Genomic DNA, 22007 nt, shown 5'->3' on the forward strand with positions numbered 1-22007 from the left:
TGCTGTTGCTACTGTTTATAATGTCTCAAAAACTGCTGACTCCTCATACACTACTTTTTCTGACTGTTTTATTGAGGGAGGCACAGGGAGTATTCAATATAGTACCAGAATAAGAGTGATAGATTTCAGTTCCTTTCTCTGTTCCCTCTGTGTTCATATAATGGAAATACTTATGTAAAAGCATCTGCTCTGTGCTCAATAACTGGACCTCAGAATAAATTTTCAAATGAAAGGAGGTAGGAATATGGTACTAATATATATTAGATACCTTTTGAGGGATGTGCAGGGGAGCTACTTAAACATTGATAAATTATGGGCTTTACTATGTATTCAGTAGATGTTTGTAAAAGAAAACAGGAAGGAATTCCGAAGAAAAAACTATTTGTGCCTCAAGATTATTTAGGAAGAGTTCCTGTATGCGAAAATATGATCCCTGTAATACTACCAAGGTCAGTGAGACCTATGGTGAGCTATTACAGCTCAGCATATCTCTATTTCTTTGGTTTAAGTCTCAGACTTACAAAAAGTTGTGTAGTTTCTGCCTTTTAGCAGGATCTTGACAAAATCTGACATCCTTAAGTGCCCTGTGCTTGTATGTTGGCGCATGACTCTGGTTTTTCTTGTGCTCTTCTAAGGCTCAGAATGACATGCATCCTGATGGAAGATTGAGAATGAGTGACTCAGATTGGCAGGAGTTATATGTGGGCTTCACCCTGGCACATGAATGCTTCATATTGGCAGGAGCTGCAGTAGAGCTTTGGAAAGCAGGAGAATCTCACATGTTGGAGCAGCTGAAAGGGGAACTGTGTACATCCATGCTGGCCAGGAGAGGACTCTTTGGCGATGACTAGGAAGAGCTGCATGATTCTGGCCTGCTGTAGATTGCACTATCAGAGTAAAAACTGGATCTTTGCGAAATGCTGAGTAATAGATGCTGTCTCAATGAAATCCAAGTAGAAACTGCTGACTTTTGAATGTGAGAGTGAGGGTGCAGTCTGGGCAGGAATTGCTGATTCAAGCTGCATGGGTCAGGAACTGCTTTGTTTATAAGTGTTGGCCAAGACTAGATTCCTTCACTATGTATCTGACTAATACAGGGCCTTGAGATAAGCTGCGGGGTTCTAGTGTCCAAAGGCATACCATAGGAGCCATTACATAGCTGCTTTATACTGACTGCTTGTTGAACACATTGTTACTGTTCTTTATTCTGACGCATCAAGATTGAGACCGTTTTTAACTTGCTTCTTTTCCCTCTGGACAAACTGCTGGGTTAAGATTAGGATGGCATTCTCACTCTTCCAGTAAGGTTTGGGGAAATGGGACAACTTAAGTTACCTTCAAGGAGGAATTTGGGCTGACTCATAGCATCTTATTAAGTCAGTTCTTTTTAGTGATGGTTGGCCTTTTGTTCTCCAGAATCTAACCTATTTAAAACAAAAGGTCTCTAGTTGTAAAGAAAACCTTCTGTATGTGAACCAAGCATAAATTCATTCTGTAATGTCTGCCTCAGTCTTCAAACAGACTGAAACAGTTGCTCTGAGAAGTGTGAACTGCTTGTGTTCATCCAGTTGGATGTTGACACCTGTGTTAATGGCCCATCCAGAAGAATCCATTATCCCAGAGACTTCTGAGAGAGGACACATACAAAATGGGGGCTGCTTGACCCCCACGACACAGGATCTTTCTAGCAGCAGGAAGAAAGTATAAAAGAGAGACCGTGATGACATCACTTGGTGTCTCTCTCCCCCATCTTAACACTTGGAAGATTGCTTGGAAGACAAAGACTTTGAACTAGGGAGATTGGTCCCAGGCTGGAAAGGAGTTCAGTCTTCATATAGAGGACTGTAAGCTGCCTGTAACATCCAATGGAGTGAGACTGATTCAAATCTTGCTTAGTCTGTTAAAGTTAGAATGTAGACTGTGTTTCTATTTTATTTCTTAGGTAACCAACTTTGATCTCTATACCTACTACTTATAGTCACTTAATATCTGTCTTTCTGTAGTTAATAAATCTGTTTTATATTTTATTTAAAACTGTGTTTTTGGTTGAAGTGCTTGGGGAAGCTCAGCTCAGATTACAAAGGCTGATGTCCATTTTCCTTTGTAAAAGTGGTGAACTAATTAAGGGAGACTCCAAGGGAGACTTGAGCAGTGTAAGATGGTATATTTCTGGGGTGCAAGCTGGGGGCTGGGGTTATTGGCTGGTGCCTCTATCTGTATGATTCATGAGTGGATCAGGGAACATTCATGCAATTTAGCTGATGGCTGAGTGATCACAGCTCCTGGAAGGGTTTTGCTGCTTATCGCTGGTATAGCACTGTGTGAGAGAGCTCAGATTGGAGAGTTAAGAGAGAATAGTGGTCCTACAGTTCCAGGTTGTACCCTGGGGATACCGTCACAGTGGGCCTCATTTTTTTGCCACTCTGCCAATATATCTATAGGATGTGGTACCTTGGTACACTCTAATATTTTCGTTTCTCTTTGGCTTATTTGAATTTTTGACACATGAATGTATTGAAGAATTAGATTCTCTTTTGTTCGTGTGATGTACAGATGAGTTGGAGATTTTTTTTTAAGCTTCCGCTTATTGGCATCCTTCCAACACATGGATAGATCAAGGGATTCTCTCACTGCATTTATCTTTCTCTGTAGCCTTTCAGTCTTGACTGGTATGGGGCTATTTTTTTTCCTGACATGTAGTTTCGGCACCTCTTGGTGCAAGGATATATCAGAGAAGCTCTTTGTTCATTTATTTTGATAGTTTGAGAATCTTCCATGTGCTGTCTTTGCTTATTTTAGTGCACTTTCAACATGCTATACATGAAGGGACTTGGAAACTTATCTAGTGTGGATGCCCTTGGCATACCTGTAATGAGAATTTGGCAAAAATTTTTGATCAAACCCAATACTGAGCATTTTCAATGCCTGCTCAAATTACAGAGCTCTCCAAATGCCTAGAGAAGAGTATTCTCCTTGTTGTTAGTTTATTTTCTTTCATGCTGTGGAATGCAGAACTACAGTGGTAGGCAACTTATGGCATGCGTGCCAAAGGCAGCACGTGAGCTGTTTTTCAGTGGTACTCACACTGCCTGGGTCCTGGCCACCGGTCCGGGGAGCTCTGCATTTTAATTTAATTTTAAATGAAGCTTCTTAAACATTTTAAAAATTTGATTTACTTTAATATAGCAATAGTTTAGTTATATATTATAGACTTATAGAAAGAGACCTTCTAAAAACGTTAAAATGTATTACTGGCACACGAAACCTTAAATTAGAGTGAAGAAATGAAGACACGCCACACCACTTCTGAAAGGTTGCCGACCCCTGGAGTAGATGTTTTGAAGCTGGTGTGATAATTTGCAAATGACTGTTGCTTAACTTGAAAGAAACTTGCTCTTCTCAGTTGAAAAACACAACTTTTCCATATTTCCTATCAGTTTGTGAAAGATTTCAGGTGCTGATAAGCTCTGATGTTATGGCTCAGTACAACATTTTTAAGTATTTTTGCAGAGATCTAAGAGAACAGTCTGAATTGCTTCCATCCCTCTCTAGTTGCCGTGATTTGACAGACTTTCTGTTTTGATAAGTGTGTATAGCCCAGTGGTGTTCAACCTGTTTGTCATTGTGGGCTGCATATGCAGTTCTCTGTGTTATGCGGGTCGCATCTACACAATATGCCCATACTGTCTGTATGGGCCAGAGGATGTCACATGGGCCACAGTTGTGTGCTGATTGGACCACAAGCGGGCTGTGGGTTGAGAACCACTGGTATAGTGTCTTGTAATTGGGGCATAGTCTTTATTTTCCATCTTAGTACTTTTTAAGTGTTTGGGACTGTACTTCAGAATTGGGTTATAAACACAATTCCTTGTATTTGCTAGTAGTCCAAAAGAGATGGCTAGTTACATGATGATGGCTCTTTTCATAGTTTGCACAAAGACAAGTAAAATACACTAAATACTTGATTAATTTTCCATCTAATAATTGCTTTAGTTCTGTGATTTTTGAATGGAAGATCACATGACTTGTGAGTTGTTAAAGACAGTGGAGGGTAGTTCATGAAACAAATCTCTATTGAGATATGATGCACTCTAAGGAAAAAAAATGAAGACTTGGGATTTGTATACATCATACAGGTATCATGGAATTATGTGAGAAATTGCAGAGCCATGTGATAGATAAATATATGCCATAGAAATGAGAGTATCTATATGGTAAATTTGAAAGGCATACCTGCCAATTCATGTTCCCAGGACTTTAACATTCTAACCCTTGAGCAATTTCAAACAGTTTGCATTTCTAGTTAAAAAGTTAACCTTCCACAGAAATGTTTAATCTTCCAGACAAATGTAGAATAACTCTCCAACACCAAAATAATACCTACCTGAGGCCTAGGATGGGCATGATCTAGTCTTGGGCCAGGGGTAGCTTTTTTTATATGTAACACTGAAGATTTTAAAAAGCTAGGATTTATATGATTTGTAAAGGGGAGATTCCAAGCTTCTTCTTCAAGTGCTGTCCCAGTGGGTGCTCCACTTCAAGTGCCGGTGTGTCCTGGTGCCATCGATCGGAGATTTATGGTAGCAGTGTCCGTGAGGGTCGCATCTGCGCAGTAGGTGTCTCACGGTGCCGTTGCTGCCATGTCTAGCATGCGCTTGACCTGAGCCCTCCAGTTCCTTCTCAACCTTCCTCAGCTGAAGAGGGAGCTCTGGGACAATGTTCACCATTCTTCCCATATCTTTAGAAACAATAGTTTAGATAGTTAGCCAGTTAGAAAGTTATGTTTGTGTTTTGTTTTGTTTTTAAAGTTGTACTTCTCCCGGTTTTACCCTCCTCGTAAATTCCCTGCAGTGGGGTTGGTTAACCGTTCAAGATGCCTGGCTCCCTGGGCTTTAAATGATGTGGCTTCTGGTGCGAAGCAATGCCTGTTTCTGACAGGCACTCCTTTTGTGTCCAATGTCTCGGTGAGGCACATATTCCACAAAAATACACCCACTGCAGCAACCTGAAGGCGAGAGCCCAGTGCGACTGGGATCTCTGCCTCAAAATGATCTTGATGGCGAAATCTCTCCAACCAGAGATGGACCAATGGACCTCCTCTCCGAACACCCCCGCCTTGAGGGGCAGGAGGCACACCTTCCTCTAAAAGACTGAGGAAAGGGGCATAGCCGTCTCAGCAGAGAGCACGGCAGAAACATGGGCGGTTCCTTGCCAGGTCGCTACCCCCGATGCCGATATATGCTCTGGTGAACACCTATAACGCTCTGGGCACCTCCAGCACCGCCGAGACGGAGTCAAGGCACGGACGGAGACGTATCTCCTCCATGGCACTGGGCTCACCTGTAAAGGACTCTGTACTGAATGTCTCCTCAGTCACTATGCCTCCATCTTGGCACTGGTAGAGAGAGCCAACTTGGCACCGACCGCCCCCACTAAATTGCCATCACATCTGACGGCACCGGCGATGGCATTGACAAGAGTGCCCCCATCAGCACTAATGGTACCGACATCAAAAACGCCACTGAACCTGCTGCAACAGAGAGACTTAGCTATCTTGTCCCCTTGCTTGGTACCGAGGATTCTCCTGAACATTGCAGCGGGGATCCCCATACTTTTCAGACTGCTGTACATTTGTCCAGTGAAGATGATGTGCAGGGACCCATGCACCTTCTCAGTGCATCACTCATCACCAAAAAAAACCAAAGACCACCCTGCACCCATATGGGGTCCAAACATCCTTGTAATCAGATGAGTCAACCATGGTATGAATCACCGTGTATGTAACCACTGATGGCCTTCCCAATCCAATGGGCACATTGGGAACCCTGGGCAGCTTATAGGGGCCCTCACTCTAAACCACCCACAGCTCAAAGGAGAGCTGAGATCTCACCCTTGGTCCCCCACCCTGCAGCCAATGGAGGCTCAGGACATTGGGGAGGACACTGAGACAGACACGAATCAGGAAGCAAATTCTCCTGCACACAACTCTTCCTCCTCACTGGAAGAAGCAATTATGCCTCCGCTGCCTATCTCCGGTGGATGAGTTCAGACAGTTCCAGGAACTGTTTAAGCAAGTCGCCCAGAGCCAAGACCTCCCGTTGGAGGAAGTTCAGATGAGCCAGCACAAACTGGTAAAAATTCTGCAACCTTCCTCCACTTCCAAGATCGCTGTGCCCATTAATGATGCGATTCTGGAATTGGCAGAGACAGTCTGGCAGACACTGGCCTCAATACTGCTGACATGCAAAAGGGCAGATAGGAAGTATTACGCCCCACCAAAGGGGTAGACTTCCTCTTGTCCTACCTGCCTCTCAACTACCTGCTGTCAATCAACACAGTCAACAACAACCGTTTAGATTGACCTCTCAAGATAAGGAATAAGATAAGAGGCTCGACCTCTTTGGACGAAAAGTTTACTCCTCCGCGACATTTCAGAGTCGCCAATTATTCTGCTCTGTTAGCAAAATATGATTATGATAACTATGGTAAATTGAGTTCTTTCACTGAGGAGCGTCCAGAGGAGAAACAAGCATAATTCAAGGCCTTTCTAAACGCAGGACAACTTGTGAAAACAGCCCTCCAGGCGCCTTTGGACGTCGTGCATACTGCAGCCAGAACCATGGTCATGGACTTCATTTGAGGACTTACCTTTTGACCAAGAGAAGTTGTTCTCGATCAAGACGGACCAGGTGCTCCATTTGATGAAAGATTCCCGAGCCACTCTGCGCACTTTGGGGATCTACACCCTACCTACAAAGAGAAGGAGGTACCAACCTTATCAGAGGCCCAGAGATGACGACTCTAATTGACAGCAGCAACACCCATACGAGAGCCAAAGACAATGTCAACGTTTGCAGTGACGGAGAGCACCTCAATCTCAACCATTGACTTCTCGATCAGCTCTGCCCAAACCACAATTTTGAAGTTTTGATGATGGGTCTGGATAACCTCCCTCACCAGGCAGTGCTGACACCCAATTTGTCCCCATGCTTTGGTCACCGCCTTCTCTCATTCTACCACCTCTGGGCATCAATAACCACTGACCAATGGGTGATAGAGATTGTACGATCGGGATATACCATCCCCATTACCTCCCGAACACCTACCGTACCCCCCGACCCCGTCCTCCTTCAGGGACCTTTCTCATGAGCACCTGTTACAACAAGAAGTCAATCATACCTTCGCACTACAAGGGGAAAGGGTTCTACTCCCACTATTTTTTGACTCAGAAGAAGAATGAGGGATGGAGACCTATCTTGGATCTCAGGAAACTCAACAAGTTCGTACTCACTCAAAAGTTCAGGATGGTCACACTGGGTACAGTACTTCCAGCGCTGCAAAAGGGGGACTGGTTTTCAGCCTTCAACTTCCAAGATGCTTATTTTCATATTACTATACATCCTGCTCACAGGAAATTCCTGCGATTCACAGTAGGACATAAACACTTCCAATACAGAGTACTACCATTTGACCTATTCCCTGCACCAAGAGTTTTCTCCTAAACCCTACCGGTAGTAGCGGCACATCTATGCACACAGGGAATAATGATTTTCCCTTAACTGGATGATTGCCTTCTCAAAGGCCCAACTCAACAAGAAGCACAGGACACAATCCAGACGATCATACTGTTTAGGGATCTAGGACTATAGATAAAAGAATGAAAATCCACTCTAATCCCTGTCCAGCAACTGGACTTCATCGGGGCACATCTCGATGCCATAAAAGGCAAGGTATCCCTGCCTTTGAACAGATTCACAACTCTGACAAACTTTATCGCAGAGGTAAGAGTCAGCCCCCAAACACCGGTTTGTACTGTCCTGCAGCTTCTTGGAGACAGGGCTGTCACAATGTTCGTGGTATGACACGCAAGACTACATATGCATTGCATACAGGGCTGGTTGAGCTTGGTATACATACCCAGCAAGCACAGCCTGCACAAATGACTTACAGTACCACCTCATGTCCTGGACACTCTCTATAGTGGTGGACAAGACCAGAAAATATATGCGTGGGCATCCCATTCCAACAGAAACCCTCCCATCAGTAGTAATCATGACAGACGCCTTGCTGATAGACTGGGGTGCCCACGTGCATCAGCACACAGTTCAAGGAAAATGGTCTCTTGTGGAGATTCAGTTACACATCAATCTACTAGAGCTACGCGCAGTACGCAATTCCTGCAGACACTTCCTACCTCACATAAAGAACGAATCAATTTACATAACGACCAAAAACATTGCATGCATGTTTTACGTCAGTTGCCAAGGGGGCGCTCAATCTTACTCACTATGCACCAAAGCCATGAAACTGTGGAACTGGTGTATACACCACAACATAAACATTTCAGCCTCCTACTTTCCAGGCTGTCAGAATGTTATGGCAGACACGCTAAGCAGGTACTTCTCTCGTGACCACATATGGGAAATGAATGAGGGAGTTCTGCTATCTATATTCCACCGGTGGAGCACTCCACTCATTGACCTGTTCGCATCCCCGATGAACCACAAATGTGCAATGTTCTTCTCGGGAATGGGACTATGAGCACTGGAGGATGCCTTCCTCATCACATGGGATGCACAACTCATGTACATGTTCCCACGAATTTCCCTGATACCACCTGTGATGCACAAGATGGGCCTAGACGAGGCCAAGGTCATCCTCATATTCCCAACCTGACCCTTACCTGATGCGCATGGTGATATGCACCCCTCAAGTTCTCCGTCGCCATTGGACCTGCTGTCTCAGAAAACAGTCACACTCTTTACCCCAATCAAATATGGCTCCTCCATGGTTCTAGTATGGTGAACTAGCCTGCTTGGAACAAGTCAAACACGTATGTGACCGGGATCCCAGTGGGGGCCAGCTGAGGTCACTCAATTAGGGTGAACTGCAAAGAATGTGTCAGATAATCCCCAAAGCTGGTGGATATTTTCAATACTTAGATTTAGCAAGCCATCATAAAACAGCTTCTTTATTACCTGACTGGTTGTTCAGAAACCAACACCAAAAAGTAACCCAGCCTCAGGCCTCCATCCAGGTAGCCAAGTCAGATATGATGAAGATTTCTGAAAATCTTCTTTCATCATATAAAAGAAAAGGTTGTACCAATCCCGAAGGATTGGACACATTACCTCCCAGGTTATTGAATAGTCCAGATCTTACCCAAATGCATGATCACAGCCAATTCTTATTAACTAAACAAAATTTTATTAAAAAAGAAAAAGGGAGAGAGAATGGTTAAAAGATCAATATTCATACAGATATGAGTTCAGTTCTTGAGGTTCAGATACATAGCAGAGATGGTGAGCTTTGTAGTTGCAAAGAGTTTGTTTAGAATTTAGTTAATAGGTTATAGTACAATGTGCAATATCATATCCAGGGTGTACCAGCTTAAATGGGATCTCATCTTGCGACTCAAACTTCCCTTGATGAAACTTAAGCAGATCTGAGATAAAAAGGATCAGGACCCAAGGATCTTTTATACAATTTCATGTCTTCTCTGACAAGTTGGAGTCCCTCGGGGAACAATAGGCCCTTATTTCCTAAGCATCGTCGTTAATTATTCACACAGATTAATATAAGGCAATTTATCCATTAGGCAGTCTATCACCAGTACTTAGCTATGCGAATTAACATAAGACAATCGCCTGTTCCTCCACCATTCACTGATGATTTGCTATACATTTCAAAGAGAGCTGAATACAGAGAGATCCCGTGTTTACACTTCATTGAAATGCTAGGATGTTCTTTTGATCTTTGAATTATCAGAATACAGCATAGACAGGGACTGTTGATTACATTGTTGACCACTACCCATACATATGTAAATAAATAAACGTTATCTCCCCACATGTCTTTGAGGGTTGAATTGAAGCCATTCATCCTGCAGGATGTTTAACCCTTTCTGGACATGCGTCACAACATATTACTAAACAGCAGGAAAGTGACCATGAGTAATACTTACCTTCAAAAATGGAAGAGATTCTCCTCCTGGTGTTAAGAAAATCATGTGACGGCCTCCAAAACACCACTACCATTAGTGCTGGAATACCTACTAGAGCTGAAACGGTCGGGTTTAGCAGCAAACTCGATCAAAGTTCACCTTGCGGCCATTACAGCATTCCATCATGAGACTGACAGGACCTCGATCTTCACACACCCCATCACTAAACGCTTCCTCGCGGGTCTCCAGAACATTTACCCAGAGGTTCGTCAGCCTACTCCGGCCTGGGACCTCAATCTGGTATTGAAATGCCTCACCAGAATGCCATATGAACCCCTACCCACCTGTTCCTTAGTACATTTATCCATGGAAGTGACCTTTTTGGTCGTTATTACTTCCGCCAGACAGGTGAGTGAGATGGGGTTCTCATGACCGATCCTCTCTACACCAGTGGTTCTCAAACTAGGGCCGCTGCTTGTTCAGGGAAAGCCTCTGGTGGGCCGGGCCAGTTTGTTTACCTGCTGCGTCCACCGGTTTGGCCAATCGCAGTTCCCAGTTGCCGCTGTTCGCCGCTCCAGGGAGCCACAGGAAGCGGCACGGGTCGAGGGACATACTGGCAGCCACTTCCCACAGTCCCCATTGGCTTGGAGCGGCAAACCGTGGCCACTGGGAGCTGCGATCGGCTGAACCTGCAGACGTGGCAGGTAAACAAACCGGCCTGGCCTGCCAGGGGCTTTCCCTGAACAAGCGGCGGCCCTAGTTTGAGAACCACTGCTCTACACAATATTCTTCAAAGACAAAGTCAGCATTTTTACCAAAGGTGGCATCATTCTTTCAGATGAACCAACAAATCCATCTTCTTACATTCTATCATAATCCTCATGAGACTCCAACAGAGACCGTCTTGCATACATTGGATGTCAGGCGGATGTTAGCGTTTTACCTGGAAAGGACCAAACCTTTCTAGAAATCTCGTAGACTTTTCGTTTCTACTACTGAGCATTCGAGAGATTGTCTGAATGGTTCTTCGCATGCATTCACCATTTCTATCTTATTCGTAACGCGGACCCTCTTTCACACATCAAAGCGCATTCCACACGATCAGTTTCAATCTCTATAGTATTCCTAACAATGTTCTGATATTAGAGATTTGCAAGGTGGCCACTTGGGCCTCTGTCCACACATTTACTGAGCACTATGCTGTAACTCAACTCTAGCTCTACCCACCCTCCTCTCCTCTACTTTGGAGTTTGCCATTAGGACTCTGCGGTAGAGAAGGAACTGGAGGGCTTAGGTTGTGCGCGCTAGATGCGGTACCAACAGTACTGCAAGGTGCCTACTGCACATGTGCGACCTATGCAGACACTGTTACCATAAATCTCCAATTGGTGGTACCGGAACACACTGGCACCTGAAGTGGAGCACGCATAGGGACACACATCTCGAAGAACCTCAGTTACTGCACAAGGTGAATAACCTTCTCTTCCTATTGGACTTTTATTTTATGAAGAGCTCAAGAATAAAAAACTTTAAAATTGAGACATTTTTAGGCATAGGAAAGTTATTTTAAGTTATGTTAAGAGGTTTTTCATTACTCCTTCTGAGCTCCATTGTGGTTGGACTCAGTTACGGTTAGGGAGCCTGGCTTTATAGGACGAAAAATAGTCACAGGTCCCCCTCCCCCCCCACTCTCTTACACTACTATTTTAAACACTCGGCCCGTATGCTGAAGCAGGCCTACCTCATGTTCATATGTGGCCAAATTGGCATATTCAGATTTTGCAGAATCTAAGCTTTCATTTAAAAAAAATATTTTGAATCCTTGTGGATGCAAAAATGTGCTTGGTTTATGTTCGGAAGGTTAACCTGATGTAGAAATTTCTTCCTGAGTTTGCAGACAGCTTGAAACAAGGTTTCCATAGAAGTACTGATGGAAAAGGTTCTCCAGATCTTCAGTTAAGAGAGTCCAAAGGACTGTTACTCTTTTTTCACATGCACACATACTGTACTTTCTCTGGTACTTTAAAGGGATGCAAAATACACCTCAGAGAACAATGTTAGTGGAACAAGTGGATTATATCAATGCCTTTTCTGTTCTCTGGAATAGCAAGCTGAATTTTGAATGGTATCTAATACTAGTGGCACACGCCCTGAGAATTCAGGAAGACAACTATGGTTCTGTCTTTCCTCAATGGCACATACCCCTCAATACCTGTTTTCCAGTCATGACTGCTATTCCATCATGTTTTCATTATTCCTATAATAATTGGTTTCAATTCCTTTACCAGTAGTTCTACTTCCTCTATTTTGTCACGCAGGCTCCTTGCATTGGTGTACAAACATGTTGTTTCTGCTTGACCTCATCCAGATTCCTTGACAGATTAGATAGTCATTTTACTATCAGCATCACCTACCTGACTGTTACTGTCATTAGTATTGGCATTGTCCTTCCTCTTGTTGTCCATTCTTCTACCTTCTGCTGTTCCTTTCTCTATTGCTGTATCTCCTTTTATTTCATTTTCCTTCTGCTCAGTATTAGAATCAAGCATGGAGATTACATGAGCATCCCCCAACTGTCTCCCCCAAATTCTAATTTAAAGCTCTTTTAATGAGTTGTGCCAACCTTCGTCCCAGATATCCCTTACCATCTCTACTCAGGTGGAGTCTATCCCATGAGACCAGTTCTCTGTCCAGAAATGCCTCCCAGTGGTTGAACATCCCAAAGCCTCCTTATAGCACCACTGCCTGAACCATCTGTTGTTCATCATCATCTTGCCTTGCCTTCACTATCCTCCTTCGAGGACAGCTAGACTCCCACTGAAGACTATCTGAGCCACCATTTCTTTAAGCATCTTCCCCAGCCTGATGTAGTCTTCCCTGATGCATCCCATTGAGAATCTACCAGTATCATTTGTTCCCACATTGATAGTCAGTGGATTCTTTCATGCTCCCATTAGGATCCTCTTCAGCCTTGTGTCCACAATCTGTATCTTAGCATCTGACAGACAACACATCCTTCTGTTCTCCAGATCACCACTGGTGACAGGTCTGACTGTTTTTCTCCCCATTCATGTAGAACTGCCTCTTCCTGGTGTTGGTGCAAGTCTCAGGACTTTCCTCTTCTGTTCTTTTTGGCTGCAAGTCATCTTGTCTTCTGTTCTCACTTGCAGTCTTCTGTGAGTCTTCCTCTGTCTTCCTCAGACACTGAAGTCTGGCTATCTCTATTGTCTCTCACAACACACTGCCTCCCCTACCAGACTTTGCAAACTGAAAACAAACTAACACTCTCCAAGAACTCACTTACTTCCCCTAAGTAGCAGGGGCTTGCCTCCCTTCTCCTCCAACAGATCTCCACTCAACTTCACCTGTTTTCAGCTCAAAAGAAGGGCCTTGTTTGCAAGAGAGATTCAGTTGTGGGATTTTATCTGTTGAACTGTGAAAATGACTAACATGAGCCCTTCTAAATAGTTAAACGGCCAATATTTTGTAACGCAAGACAGAAAATAAGTTTGTTTCAGGTTGCTACAATGTTTGCGGTGAGAGGATTTTTAAAGGGGTTATCTTCTCTTGGGATCTCTGACTGGGTTGAACATTTACACTCAAACAAAATGGTGCAATTTTTTTTTTGGCCATCTTATTTTGTAATGGTAATGTGCATTACCATCAAAGATCCAAGAATACTGTTTTAATAGGCTTTGTCTGTTACTAATGCCTCTGTCGGAGATATTTACATTGTGTGCTGTTCAGTACGTTTTTATTTAGCTTCCCTCAGTTGTCTTTTAGAGGACTTCTTTACAGCTTGGTGCTAAGCAAAATTCTATTCGGTAATTATGGAGTACAGTTCATAATACAAGCATTGTTCCATACACAAATATGGGCCATATTGTGACACCCTATGTGATCTGAGAATTATTTTATGACTAATTGCAATGGATTTACTCCTGGAGTTGGGTACTACTCAGTGGAAGTAGGATTTTGGAATTTAGGCATCTATTAGACGTTTTAGGTTGCACACATAAACACACTAAAGTCAAGAAATGGTAAAGTTAAGGTTCCACATGCAGTCTAGGCATTCAGATTGTTAGCATAGTACATGTGAATATCATAATCCTAGAACCATTTGGCTAGATGCCATTGTAATGCACCTTAGGACGTATTACAGAAGAGATCTTTTACTGTGACCCTTAGGACCTGCACAACCCTTAAGTTGTATTACAATGGAACTTCATCTTGTACACCTGATATAACGCAGCCCGATATAACATGAATTCAGATATAACGCGGTAAAGCAGCGCTCCAGGGGGGCTGCGCACTCCGGTGGATCGAAGCAAGTTCGATATAACGCGGTTTCACCTGTAACGCCATAAGATTTTTTTGGCACCTGAGGAAAGCGTTATATCTGGGTAGAGGTGTACTTCTTACAAGCAACATTCCCTAACCTCTGTGTATTTTTCATGGCCCCCAGAGACTGAACCAAGGGCTCCTGCTGCTAGAGATATTTTCCTGCTGTTTGGATAAAATCCTGGCTCCATTGAAATCAGTTAGCGTTTTTCCATTGACATAAATGGGGCCAGTATTTTACCTCCCAAGCCTACATTTTCCTTTTCTTAGTTTCATTTATTAATTTAAGCTGTTCCCCTTAGAATCATCCCAACATTGTTCTTTAGCCTTCTTGATGTTTGTTTCCTTCAAGTAATTGTAGGTATTTATCCTACCACAGTGAATCAGTGATATTATTTACAATATTTAAAAACTGCAAGAAACCCATCCGGTTTATTTTGGTGGGGGGTAGTGGTGAGAAATTGGTAAAAACCAGCCTTGCAGAACTGGAGGTATGGTTCATCTGAGCTTTGTGCAACATCTACTATAGTACAGTGGAAGTCATGTGCATGTCTATTAATGTATCCATCAACAGATACTTCGAACAATTTCAATATCTTATAATAAGCATCCTTTATATAGAGTTTCACTAAGCTGAAAACTGCAGTGAAGAGTTATAGGAAAAACTAACTCTATTTTGAATCACACATTAGCTGTTGCTATTTGTTTAGCTGGAAGAAAAGAGAATGGACTTTGAATAGATTCCATTTTTCTCCAATAAATTTTAAAAGATTTTTCCACTGGCAGTGGTTGATAGAGTTCATTGAGTGCTGGTGATTTTTTTGTTTTTTATTTATCTTTGTTCTGCTGTGTGCAAATTTTCTGTTTAGTTTATTCATTTGGGCCAATAACTATAATATTGTCTGTACTAAGTCTTTCACCATCTTTCTGTGTCTATAAGTAACTTTTCAATTTTTAGGACTGTTTTTCCATATCATTATTTTCTCTCCTCCTCCTGCCACTCCCCCCCCTCCCCCCGACTATTCTCTTTTATTCCTCTTTCTTCAATCTGGGATTTTTCTGAGTGGAAGCACTTGTTGGTCGGTGGGATTGACTGAATAGAAACAGTTAAGATGGTAAACCTGTCTATATTTCTTCATCTGTTCTGTGTTATACATTAGGCTCTTGAGTTGTGAAGGGTCATCCATTTGCTGGGCATGCTTCATTGATCAGTACCAACATGTGAAAGGAAAGAGTGGACTTGACTGCAACAAGCTACTGAAATAAAATTGTACTATAGAATTAATTGTCGATCTTGGTTCGAAGGATTATTCTAATGTCAATAATCCAATGGCTGAAAGTTGAAGCTAGTGAAAACAAGGTAAATATTTAGTAGTAAGGGTAATTAACAATTGGAACAAGTGGATTCTCCATCACTACCATTTTAAAATCAAGATTGGATCTTTTTTCTAAAAGATAAGCTCTAGGAATTATTTTGGGGAAGTTCTATGTCTTGTTTTATACAGGAGGTCAGACTAGTTGATTGCAACGGTCCCTTTTGGCCTTAGAATCTATTGATCTGAGAATCCTGACAAAAAGTTTATGGATCTAGGCAATGTCAAACTGGTAATACTGGATCCTGATTGTTTCTGTTAGTATTTACAAACCTATGCATTGCTTCTGTGGCTCAAAACAAAGACCACTCATAAAGAGTGTGGTGCCATTTAAATTGTCAGTTCTAACCCAAGTGGTTTTGTTTAAGAATATGTGATCCCCTAGTGACTCTTAAATTATATTGTATTATTTCCATTTGGGAGTGAAAGAACTGTAGGATTTATTTTATTTGATTAATGAAGATGCCAAGATTGCAGCCTGGGGTGTCAGTCTCTAATTCTATTAATAGAATCTCTAATTCTGTGAATTTGATAACACTAGTTAGTCTCTAGTTCTTTTAAAAATGCATTTTAAATTAGCATTTTAACTTGTTTTGTGTGGCCCTCTGTAGACTATATGCTAGTAACCTGACCTTTTCTTCTCTCTACTGGAAAATTGTATCTATGGCTGGTGTATCCTAGGGTACAGGCTTCCTAGGACCAATTTAAAAATGTTATTGATACAATCTCACTGTTTTTTCCCCATGTGGTTTCTAAATTTATTATTATTTATTTAGTGTATTTTTATTTATTCCCCTAAAAACTACTATGTCACTGTAATGTAGAAATTACGGTGACCCACATACAGGATCATAGCTCAAAATAGGAAACTCCCTTCCTCTGGAATGTAATGACTATGGAAGAGATCCATACATGCAACAATAATTATACACCTGTGTATTGTTGGATATAGGGTCATTTTATTTGTTGTCTTTTCTTTGTTCACCATTGTAGATTTAATGTATAAAACGTGTTTAACACATGTAAAATTGCTTGTCTCCATGTTGCTTGGAGAGATGTTTATCTAAATGTCCTCATATAAAAGCTGTCTTTTCTTTTTTTTTTTTTTGATTTAACTAACAAAAATTACGCATCCAAAATGCCCTACGTGCCCTAACAATTGCATACCATTAGAAATGACTACCTAGTAGCAAAAAATAATCATATATAATGAATTATCTAAGGCAGTCAATAATTCAAAGAAGCAAAAGAGCCACTTTTAGTCCTCCTCCGCCATCTCTGCCACAAAAGAGCATATTCTCATCTGTTCCTGAAAACCTTGTCAACTAATGGCTTTTGCAGTGTGCCTCAAAGGTTCTCAAGTTCCGGCAGTTTCAGAGGAAGGGGCATATCACTAGCTGGTGATATCTTTGAGCACAAAGGTAAATCGTACGAGCATGGAGAGTATGTCAATAACATTACTGAAGATATAAAACTATGGCAGGTTTAACTTTTATAAAGTCAAGCCAAATTTACACTAGTGTAACAACAACATATTTTTATCTCTTTGTATTGTATGATGTTCCTTTAATAACAAAAATTATTTCTGTTAGGTTCACTAGATGTAGATTTCAGAAACATGCACATAATCTACTAATATTGGACATTTTTTCATGTCTTCTTTCTTGGATTAGTATCTGAAGTCCATGTACCACAAAATATTTCTTCAGATGTTCTTCTGGAGCATTCTCTGTCTTCTGCTTGCCTTGTGCCTTCTGATTCATTCATCTTATCAGGTGATGATGTACTGACAGCTGTTCAAACAGCCAACAGTATTTTAAACCCAGCTGTTCTTAAAGAACAGGTAAGCACATAATCTTAATTTTATTACAGGAAGTTGATGTATCTTATCCCTTGGCATTGTATTTTTTCTTATCAAATTAGAGATTTTTTTTTTCTTAAGGGACAAAAGTTGACTCTTGAGTAGTTTCTACAGGTGTAATTTCAAAATAAAGATATCAGTTACCAGTCTCTGAATATTCATTGTGAAGATGAGTACCTTTGAATTCTTTGAGATGGCAGAATATAATTAAGGTACAAAGCAATGTATGTTTTAGCATGTATATATAATATTAGATAAAAATGTAGTTTAAATCCACAGTGAAATGCTTCTCAACCTCAAAACAGTAATTTCAGTATATAATTTCTCTTTCTTAAATAAAAGATTTCTTTAAAGTAATTTGTGAGACATCACAATACTTTCATATGGTCTCCAATTAAGCTGCGTACATTAAAACGTGCTCAATTTTAAGCATATGCTTAAATACTTTGCTAAACTGGTACCATAATGCTGAAATACGTGAGGCATTGGCAGGAATGTTCTTTGGAAAAAGTATTGCTGTTAAAGCTACCAAAAATTTCAGAAGTAGTCCCTGCTTAAAAATGTCTTTTCTAGCAGCTTTAGAATTAGACAGTTACCTTAAGATTTACAAGCTCCCTCACTCAAAATTAATAGTATCTTACTCTTCAAGTATTCTTATTAACTTCAGTGCGGCTACTCATGTGAAGTACGATCCAAAGTGAATTAGGGGTAACCATCTGGCTTTTGGCAAACTGTTATTTTAATGGTATTTCAGATGCAAATGTTTTGATGGTAGCGCTTCAGACACAGGTCTGCTAACCATCATGTAATGAATGTGTTTTGGCAAACTGGCATTTAAATCTTCTACTGAAAGTAAAAAGCAACAGAGAGTCCTGTGGCACCTTTAAGACTAACAGATGTATTGGAGCATAAGCTTTTGTGGGCGAATGCCCACTTCGTCGGATGCATGAAAGTTATGCTCCAATACATCTGTTAGTCTTAAAGGTGCCACAGGACTCTGTTGCTTTTTACAGATCCAGACTAACACGGCTACCCCTCTGATACTGAAAGTAAGGTTTTCATAGCTCTTATATGAAATATAATTTCGAAATGTCTGTCATATATTTATGATGAAATAATATAATTTGTCTCTCTTATGAATTAGGTTCAGTTATCAGCCAGTTCTTCCTTGGATATCTCAATTCCTTCTTTGAGTTTAACGGAAGGAAAACCTTCAGAAAATTCAACCATCCCTGTGGGTGACTCTGAGAAGCCGGGGATAAATGGATCAAAGAAGCATCTTCAACCAACAGATGCAAGTCTAGAGATGAAACTTAAAGATGCTGAAGAAGAAAAATGTAGAATTAAAAAGGTATGGCTGCTCTTCAATGCACGCAGAACTTAATGGTAGCAGGAGCTGGCAGTGGCACCCATAGCTAAGGTGTTTAATACTTTCCGTTACGAGACCTTGTTTTCAGTTACTTATAATTTTGCCAAACTTTAGCTATTCAGACTTAAATTTTCCATGTGGGGGTCTGCCTCAGGCTGTTTTTTTTTTTGTTGTTTTTAAATTTAAGCAACAAATGGTTCAACTTATTCTAAGAATTTGGTTAGGGAAAAGTATTGTCTTTCCAGTGTGAAAACATACTTAGAATCATTTTGTTGAGACTTTTTAGCACCTCCTTGCTCTGGAACAGGGACTTGACATTTTGAAATTGGGGTTGCCCTGGGGTCAGACAGGTGCCTTTTGCTGTCTCTGTGGAAATCATGTTCAGTACAGCTTTGTAAGAGACTGGCAGTCAAATTCTTCTAATTACACATTACAATGAATACACTACTGCCCAGGGCTGAGCAGTTCTTTCCTTGCAATTGCTTCTCCCAGCTATTGAGGGTACCAGGGCACTGGATATTGGAACTGAGTGGGCACACACTGGCTCCTGTGCTCTCAATGCCTTGCTGCCTGATGCCCAGGCAGTATGGACAAGAAGGAGGAATTTAGTTTTATTGGAATGTGGAGGTGTTAAGGAACAGAAGCAAGGACAGTGACAGACTAGGGGTGATAAGGGCTGAGGAGGACAGGGATAGGCTTGAAGGGCAATAGAAGCAGGCTGGCATAGACTGAGATGGAAACATGTTAGGCAACAGGTGCAGAAATACTGGGATAATGCCAGCTTACCTGACACCTCTTTAATTTGAGCCAGGGGATATTTTGGCTTCGTAATGCCCCAGGATATGGGTGTGTGCTTTGGATTCCCTGTGAATCTAGCACACAATTTTTTTAGATGGAAGGCAGAAGTTAATACATACAGTTATTTAATACAACACATGTTGTTGTTCATTTTTGGGAGATGCTTAGTGTGACCCAGAGGCCTCTGTGCCAACTGGCAGAGGGGTGTATAATGGTTACAGGGATCCCCTAGGTCTGTGATCTGCATGGTAGTTTGCCAGTGTGTGGCATTTGGGGTCTCATGAGACCCCAAATGCTGTCTATTTTTGCATAATAGCAGGTGTCGTAAAACCATCAGTAGTCTTGCTAGTTTGGAATGACTTCCTGAAGATTGTACTTCCACATTTAAAAATAAAAACAAAAATCTGTGTAACTTTTTCTATTGTTAGGAGTTAGAAGATTTGATGGAAAAGCATAGTATCCTGCAAACAGATTTCTTGAAAGAAAAGGAAGGTGAATTCATCTCACACCAAGATCGCTACAAAAAGCTGCAGGTAATTCTGCTTCTTTTTCGCTGCTTGTCCTTCTGGCAAAGAACATGTGTAATATATGTTTAATATTCCATAAGTCCTGCATCTATGTAACTGTGGGCCTGATCCACAGCCTGTTAAAGTCACTGAGAGAATTTCGGTTTATTTTTATGGCCTTTTTGGAGCAGTCTTGATATTCTTCACTGGCAGGGGCATGGACTTAATGACCAGACTTTTTTATCTTCAATTGTTACACATATGAATGATTATGCTTAAAAGTTGTTAGCTGACTTAAAGAGGAAGTAAAATAGTTTGAGCATCACATCAGAAACATGTGGATCAAAAATAAGTGTAACTAGGTAATTGCCAGACAGCAGGATAAAAACCACTTTCATCACATCAACGTCAAGTCATTGCATTAGATACATGCCCAAATCCCTTGACACCAGAAAGAAAGGTTATTTAATTTCTTTTATTTAAAAAAGTTTTCAGTATCATTTAATTACCTTGGAATGGACTTAAAAAAACAAAAACTCTCAAAGGTTTCTCCTGGGGCTCCAACATTGCTTGACTCTTGACATTCCTAAATGGTAATCGTGTTGTTTTCCATTACAATTAAGGTTGGCTGCAATAAAATATATCCTCCATCAGGTAGGAGTGAATTCGTGGCTGCTCTACCTTCAAGCCATATGGTGATATTTTTTTCTACCTCTCTATGCAACTAGCCTCTTGAAATCAGGAATCTTTGCCTAATGACAGAACTGGATATACTGGATCAGTTTGCTAACTACATTTTTAAAATAAAGTTCGCTTAAAATCCTTTCTTATTTACAAAGTCATAGTATATATCGATTATAAGGTTAATCACCACATTGTTCATAAACCCAGACATTTGAATTACCAGCTTTACTTTTTTAATACTTTGAGAGAGGCTTTCTTTTGGTGCATGAATAGAGTTTAAGAAAAGGGACTACTAATCAGGCTAACAAGAATTGGAGTGTCTGTATTGTACATTTTCACTGTCAGATTTTACGGCTTTCAAGAATGCCAAATGAAAGGGTCATAGCCTTTAACTTACTTTGAAGAAAGACTCATGTACTTCCTCCTTCCCTCTTCTGTTGTCTTCAGGGTATAGTCTGAATCAAATCAGAGAAGAGAAGTAGTCCGACAGCTAAAATTACTTTCATGTAACTTGAATATTGGACTTTTTCTGTAAGTACAGCTATGAATGCCAATTCCTTTTGTCTTCCTCCTTTGGCTTCATAGCACTTAGGTCAACACCTGTGGCCACACACTGAGTAAACTTGGCTGCTGCAGAATACAGATGTCCGGCTTGCCAACAAATCTTTTTCCAGCAGAAACAGCTGCTTATTAGTCTGTTGACTTGAGTAGCTTAAGAACGGACTATATTAGAGACTGGAATATCCTTGGGAGTTCTCAGCCTCAGCCTATGACTGATCCTGTCTTCCCAAACAATAATTTTCATTGATTTACCTCCTGTTATAAGAAGTTTGTTTATTCTAATGTTTGAATATAATAGCCAGTACAAATACATCTCAGGATCCTTATACAAGCTTATTTATGTGAAAATGCATTGTTTCAGATGGCCTTATATATTTGTTTTATAAAGCTACTCATGCTATCTATAATGACCACCCACATCTCAATGAGTAGATTCTTTTCATACCACTGAATACTACCATCCACAAATTTATGTGCTGTTTATAAAAAAAAAAAGAATTTTTATCCAACACTTGTAACATAAAGAATCCTCAAGATGACTCAACTTACTTTCAGTGGAGAACTAGTGATA

General features: G+C 41.1%; 1 protein-coding gene across 9 annotated transcripts in view; it reads left to right on the top strand.

The window, feature by feature from the left end:
- The window catches only part of CCDC91 (coiled-coil domain containing 91), a 348558-nt gene that overhangs the window by 72888 nt on the left and 253663 nt on the right, over positions 1–22007 (top strand). For 6 of the 9 annotated variants that reach the window (XM_054038852.1, XM_054038837.1, XM_054038829.1 and 3 more), the window contains exons 4-6: positions 17331–17500; positions 18663–18869; positions 20114–20218. In XM_054038852.1, the coding sequence (XP_053894827.1) occupies positions 17331–17500; positions 18663–18869; positions 20114–20218 (482 nt within the window). The remainder of the gene's footprint in view (positions 1–17330; positions 17501–18662; positions 18870–20113; positions 20219–22007) is intronic. The other 3 variants (XM_054038884.1, XM_054038876.1, XM_054038868.1) reach the window with 1 other exon arrangement.

This window comes from Malaclemys terrapin, chromosome 1, assembly GCF_027887155.1.
Source record: "Malaclemys terrapin pileata isolate rMalTer1 chromosome 1, rMalTer1.hap1, whole genome shotgun sequence".
In the NCBI taxonomy this organism is placed as follows: domain Eukaryota; kingdom Metazoa; phylum Chordata; order Testudines; family Emydidae; genus Malaclemys; species Malaclemys terrapin.